Source organism: Toxotes jaculatrix, chromosome 22, assembly GCF_017976425.1.
Source record: "Toxotes jaculatrix isolate fToxJac2 chromosome 22, fToxJac2.pri, whole genome shotgun sequence".
NCBI lineage: Eukaryota > Metazoa > Chordata > Actinopteri > Toxotidae > Toxotes > Toxotes jaculatrix.
In genome coordinates, this window is record NC_054415.1 from 587,814 (window position 1) to 594,243 (window position 6,430).

A 6,430-nucleotide genomic window follows, 5' to 3' on the forward strand; every position below is an offset into this window, starting at 1 on the left:
CAGAATTTGTTCCGGATTGATGTTCACTTTTTATGAGACCTGGAAAAAAGGCAGCCTTTTCAGAATTTTGATCAAAATGAGTCAGAAATCTGAAAAAGATAAAATCACAGTTACGTGATGAATCTGAGGATTTGAACGGTCTGAACTCTGAGGCACAGATGTGTCAGAGGAATATGAAAAAAAAACAAAAACACTGAGCCATTGAACAGTGTTTTTTTTTAAAAATTAATCAGATTTTTCTACAAATTGTGAGAAAAATCAACAAACTGAGGATAAATTCAAAGATTCACTGACTCGTCTTTAAAAACGGAAGGATTCTGCTTCATCTGAAATTTGAAAAAGGTAAAAATTCTGAGGCAAAAGTCCAAATTTTGGGAAAACTTTCAAACTGTTCTAAATCCTGCAGGAAAGAAAGTAGAACCGGATTAAACGCAGACATTTTGTCTCAGTGTCTGATCCAGATCAGTGTGAGTGATGGTCTGCTGTGTGTGTTTATTCCGGGCTCGTTCACACTCACCATGAATTTCTATTCATCACAAAAGACAGAAACAACTCACACATTCAAAAATCACTTAGTTTTAATCCTTACAAGAACAAAACATCAAATTCCAAACTTATGCAAAAGCATCACTTCACAAAACAAGACCAAACTATCACCATTCGTGTTATTAATTATTAGACAGAGTAAAAATCAAAGCGATGTCAGTGAGCAGGAGTCTGCGGTGCAGCTTCAGGCGTTTCACGCTTCAGTGTGTGCAGAGGTTCGTCAGGCTGCTGCTGCCACCTGGTGGTGAACTGATGCTGCAGCAGCGTCTGCCCCCTACCAACACCCCGCCCCCCCGCAAAAAAAATCCCACTGAACTTCTATACAAACGTACTTATAGGAAAATAGTGCGCGGCCAGTGTACTCTTACCTATGAAAAACAATCTAATATTTAAAAAGAAGCAGGTCACATTTATCAAAAACCGCAGGATACAATAGTGCATCAGTTTTCAGAGGATTGCATCAATCGTTTAAATTTTTATCCACATGTGAAACAAGAAAAACGTGGAGGAAATACAAAACCTACACAGTGAGAGTGAGTCCGACATCTAGACTGAGTTAGTGATTTAAGAAGCAATCACAGGCTCGTATGGCTGAAGCATGGTGAAGTAAAAAGACATGCAGGTGTACATCTTATACACAGAGGGTTAAAGAACCCGATGGCGAAAAGGCCTCGAAACCCGAAGGCCCAGTGTACGTGTCTGTGTCCGCTCATACAATCCAGCACTCCTCTACATCAGCTCCACTTCAGAGGCTTCCTGAGTTTCGGGGAATAAAAATATTGCTGTTTGTTCTTAGTGAACCTTCACCAGCTGTTTCTCTACAGCCAACAGGACGAGAGGTGGATGGACTTATCTGCAGGAGGGTGAAGGGACTGATTATCTCACCAGGCGATGACTAAACTTTGCTCTCTGGCCTGTCCTCAGAGCTGAAGCCAAATAAGTCAGAGGGCAGGAATGAAAGTCAGCATGAGACTGAAAGCAGGGAAGGATTATGAGAAAAGGTAAAGTCAGACTTAAGTCCTCAAACAGAAGCTGCAGTTCTTCTAATAAATAAAATCAAATAAAACCCCCTGAAAGATTAGGGGTGTGTGTGTGTGTGTGTGTGTGTGTGTGTGTGTGTGTGTGTGTGCGCAGATAAAAATATCCTTCAGAAAAGTCCTGGTGCTCAGAATATGGTTCAAATTTAGGAAAATATCAGATTAACATGAGAATCGTGGGGCCAACAAAAAGTCTGACTTCTAGTAAATATTCAGAAAGATGGTTTTAAAAATCCTGACCTGTGGACACAAGATAAGGAAAATATCATCTTTCAGGACTTTTGGGCTCCGTACGATCCAGGGAAGACACAAATAAGAAAAGTGAAAAATAAAAGTCAGAATTCTGTGGACAAAGTCCCAGAGAGTCGGGTGATGTGATGATACACACCAGCATCAGTGATGCTCACTCCTCTCATTCCTCTGACAGACCACTCTCCATCAGCACGACTGAGCTCTGATAAGATTTTATATTTTATATTTAACATGATTTTTTCATATTGATAAAGTAATTGTATGATAATTGGTACGGATATCTCCAGACCAAATTACATCCTCTATGAAAAACAATGAAGCTTTTGGTGATCTGAGAAAAAAACCTGTTTTATTTTACCTTAAAAAGACGAGGAACTTTCTGTGGTGGAGGATTTTTTCACCCTCTCCTATTCCAAGAGAAGAGAGCATCAGTTTTACTAAGCGCACGGGTCTGAGTGTGTCGTCCGAGGGTCAAAGGCTCGTTTACTGGTGCTTTAGGACAATAACCAGTAACCATCCTCAGTGAAGTGTAAATGAAGCGGAGACGCTGTCAGAGTCCAGTGTTCTCTGTCATCCTGGTTTAACGTCTCCAACACGGTGAAGCAGACGTTGGCTTGTTGTGTAACTTTGTGCTGTTTAGAAATGAAGCTATTATCACACGAACAATCGTAGGTGAACTCATGAAGTCTTGCTAATTGTCCTCTCTGAGCTTCTGTCTTGAGGTTTTCCCTCCTCACACCTCGTAGTGCAGGTCATTGAGCTCCAGTCTCGTGTAATGTCGTCTGTCGAAGGACTCCATCGCCTTCCGTCCGCCGACGGCCAGAGCCAGTGTGAGGATGGCGAGCCCCAGCACCATGAACGCTACCACGCCGCTCTTCACCGCCCCCCGGGCCGCTACCGCTTTCCCCCGGCCGACGCTCGAGTTCTGGAGGGCGTGGTCGGACTGGAGGGGGCCTTTGGGGACGATGACCAGACTTGCTGCTGGAGTCGTCCTCATGGTGGACGGCTCAGTGGTGGTGGTGGTAGTTGTGGTGGTAGTTGTAGTGGTGGTGGTGGTGGTGGTGGTGGTAGTTGTGGTGGTGGTGGTGGTAGGAAGAGGAGTAGTGGCAGTAGTGGTAGGAATAGTGGTGGTGGTAGGAAGAGGAGTGGTGGTGGTAGTTGTAGGAGTTGTTGGGGTAGTTGTCATAGTGGGAACAGTGGTTGTAGTTGTTGTAGCGGTTGTTGCAGTTTTCGGCTGTGGTTTGACAGTATTTCTACGTTCAGCCACTTTGCCTGCTGTTACAACAGGAAGTGATGTCATGGAGCTCAGAGTGGGCTGGGTGACGGTGGTGGTGGTGGTGACAGTGGTGGTGGTGGTGGCAGTGGTAGTGGTGGGAGGACGAGGTTTTCCTTTCTTTGTGGTCTTGTTTTGCTTTTTGCTGGTTTTGTTTGGCTTTTTTGTCGTCGTGGTGCTTGTGGTAGAAGCTGCTGTTGTTGTTGTTGGTGGTGTTGTTGGTGTTGGTGTTGGTGTTGTTGGTGTTGTTATTGTGGTGGTGGGTGATGGAGGTATCGCAGCCATTGTGGCGATGATGATGATGGGTGCAGGTGCTGTCATGGTGGCTGGTGCCTGTGTGGTTGTGGTTGGCGGTGAGGTTGTGGCTGTTGTGGTAGTGGTGGGTTGTGTGGTTGTTGTTGTGGTGGTGGGCAGTGTTGTTGTACTTTGTGTGGTGGTTGTGGTTGTAGTTGTAGGTGTAGTCGGGGTCGGTGTGGTGGTGGAGGTGGTTGTCGTGGTGACAGGTCTCACAGTGGTTGGATGAATCAGTCCTGTGAAAGAAAGAAGGCAGACATGTTTACGACCTCAGCCTGAAACTGAGCAGCTACCTGACTGACTCGTTTCTGAAGAAGTTAATTTGTGTGATTTTATTTTGTTTCCTGAAAACAGGAAAAGGTCTGTGGCGGCTGTGGCGACTGTGGCGACGGCAGGCTCCTTTACCTTTGTAGATGTCGTAGGTGTTGACGCCGTCCTGAGCCTTCATTAGAGGACAGTCCTGCTCCGTCTGACAGTGGAACAGGAAGCAGTTATCATCACTGGCGTGTTTGTTGGCGTTGAACACGGCCATGTTGCACTTGGCACCTGCACACACACAAAAACAAAGTGGCGTGAACTTTACAGACGTTCTGACTCAAACAACAGGTTCCTGATGCACTGCTGCCTGGGACGTGTGTGATCCTGGGATATTTTCACATTTCATTCGTCTCACTCAGAGTTTTCTGTGTAGATTTGTGAGTAAAGCTCTCACAGCTCAGCCTGGAACAGAGTCTCACTCTGACCCGCTTCACTTCCTTCAAAGGCCGACGTCTAGACTCGATCCCAAAACGCAGCTCGGGGCCCGTGGCGATGTGACGCTGTTAGTGCAACAACATTTGGGCACAAGATGACAATAAAGAAACTTTCCACAGGAGGATTTCAGTAAGATACAGCAGTGTTACCTGAACAGAAGCTTTTTCTGGTGTTTTCCTTTTACAAAAAAAAAAAAAAAAAAAAGAAACTGACTGACTCAGGACAGAGAGCCCGAAGTGTTCAGGACGTTTTACAGTGTAAGACTGGTTGGGTCAGCGCCCTCTGGTGGACAAACTCTGGGACGGAGACACTGTTTCTAAATGACCTCAAATATGTCTTTACCTATTACCTACTGCTGTGCTGGAATAAATGATCCGAATTTAAAGTTAAGATTAATGCAGAGCAGCACAAGGATAAAGTGACTTCAAATTCAGATTCAGTTACCTCAGAGTTGAACTGAAGAACCTTCATCACCGCTGCCTGATTTACACTCACATGACAATGAATGTGCAACGAGCTGAAATCAGCCATTAGATCGATCTGAGGTTTTCTCATCACTGTATGATCCAGGCAAAGGTGCTCAGACGCCTCTGGTCCTTAAACCCAACATCCAGGTGTCTCTGACAATCAGTCCAATATCCCTGTAAATCTGTCTCACCTGGTTTGACTTCCTCTGAGCAGCAGGCGAGGACACAGTCCCTCTCAGACCGGACCGCCCGAGCATCCATGGCCGTCGTCGGTCTGTTTAAGGCCAGTCTGACGTTGACTCGAGCGCTCTGGTGTTGTCTGGAGAAGCAAGTCTCTGGTTCCACAGCTGACACAGGAAGTGATGCCAGCAGTACCAGGACAGCGGCGGCGGAGACGAGCAGCCGGAGCGTCCACGAGGGTCGACCTGACTCTGGAGGAAACATGGCGGCAGCAGAGCTACGGTCTGATCAGAAATGTCTCAGTGTCCACAGGAGAGCAGAGATCCACACGAACGTACTGCGGGACGGAGGAGACAGGAACCAGCTCACATTAATGATTCATGGAAACTGCAGTGACTCAGAGTAACAGAGCTTTGACACAGCTCTGATTTTAAAGGCTCTGTTCACCCAAATCACACACAAACAGAAAACCCTTTTCCTCTCAGTATGTAACAGCCTGTGACCAGGACTCCTCTCAGAACAGGAGGCTCTGGGACCAGGCTCTCTGTGCTTCCACCGAACTGGTGACAAACCAGGATGTTTTGGGTGAATGTCAATAAAAAGACACCGGTGTGATGGACAACAACAAACGGGACGAGCCCTCAGTCGTCAGGGTGAGAAAGATGAAACTACATTTCAGCTCAGTCTGATTAAAACCATGAGAAAGTCTTATTTCCTCCAAGGCGAAAGCTCACAGATCAGACGCGAAGCATCACGTAACGTCCCGTCCAAAGCTGCTCCGCTTCAAAAAGCCACAGTGCAAAGAAGAGAGAAGCTTTAACAGATTATCTTTAAACGAGTTTCTGAAAGTTTCCAACTTTATGATTGGACGTTTTTTGGACTTTCTCTTCAAACGCACGTCAGTCCGTCTCACTGGCAGCTTTACTGCTTACGTCTCTGTCCCTCAGTCCCAGATCTGTCTCAGTCGACAACAATAGAACAGAAAGAGAACAAAATTAGAAACCAATCTGTGGAGTAAAAATAGAAATCTAAAAACGGAAGAGACTGAAGGAGCTTTGCTTCTGTTTTTAGGTTTGTGCTGAAGGTGAACGAGGTCGGTCGTGATTTTACACACTGAGGAAAAAACATCTAAAACATTATGATTTAAAAATCCAAGACATTTTTAAACCTGTGTGTTGATTTAGTCTGTAGCTCTCAACGTGTCTTCGACGTGTCTCGAAATGTCTTGTATTTAGAGCAGAAACTCACCGGGCTGACAGCGGGAACAGTCCTCCATCAGATGCTCAGCAGCTCTTTGGGTCCACAGTCCACAGAGCAGGACTTTACCCCGTCTCCTGTGTGGGACAGGGCGGCATTAATTCTCCCTTATCTGCTTTACAGCTGGTGCTATCTGACCCACTATCAGGGAGGTTGGTAACCAGGTGCACCTTGGTCACGTCTGGAGCCTCTAAGGATCTGAGTGATCAGACTCGACCTGAACAACCTGGAGAAGTTCAGGTTTCTGAGCGTCAGCATCACAGTTAAACACAATCTGTCAAAAACACAGAGAATTAAACATCAAAACACAACGAGACGAGAGGAATTCAAACAACACACAGATCAGTCCTACCACACCTCACAGACGCTGA

General features: G+C 45.9%; 1 protein-coding gene across 1 annotated transcript; it reads right to left on the reverse strand.

The window, feature by feature from the left end:
• Nucleotides 1-2,568: 2,568 nt before the first annotated feature.
• On the reverse strand, nt 2,569-6,129 carry mansc1 (MANSC domain containing 1). Its single transcript, XM_041030648.1, has 5 exons — nt 6,051-6,129; nt 4,814-5,139; nt 3,808-3,948; nt 3,288-3,638; nt 2,569-2,789 (listed from the first exon to the last, which is right to left on the reverse strand). The coding sequence occupies exons 2-5, from the start codon at nt 5,064-5,066 to the stop codon at nt 2,569-2,571; spliced, it is 966 nt and encodes a 321-aa protein (XP_040886582.1). The 5' UTR covers nt 5,067-5,139; nt 6,051-6,129.
• Between the last annotated feature and the right edge of the window lie 301 nt (nt 6,130-6,430).

Excerpts from the sequence above, each read along its gene's own strand:
- mansc1 (XM_041030648.1), bottom strand. The coding sequence starts at position 5,066 with ATGTTTCCTCCAGAGTCAGGTCGACCCTCGTGGACGCTCCGGCTGCTC. Across the intron at positions 3,949-4,813 it reads CTCAGAGGAAGTCAAACCAG|GTGCCAAGTGCAACATGGCC; the intron begins GTGAGACAGATT and ends GTGTGTGTGCAG. Across the intron at positions 3,639-3,807 it reads CACCTACGACATCTACAAAG|GACTGATTCATCCAACCACT; the intron begins GTAAAGGAGCCT and ends TTTCTTTCACAG.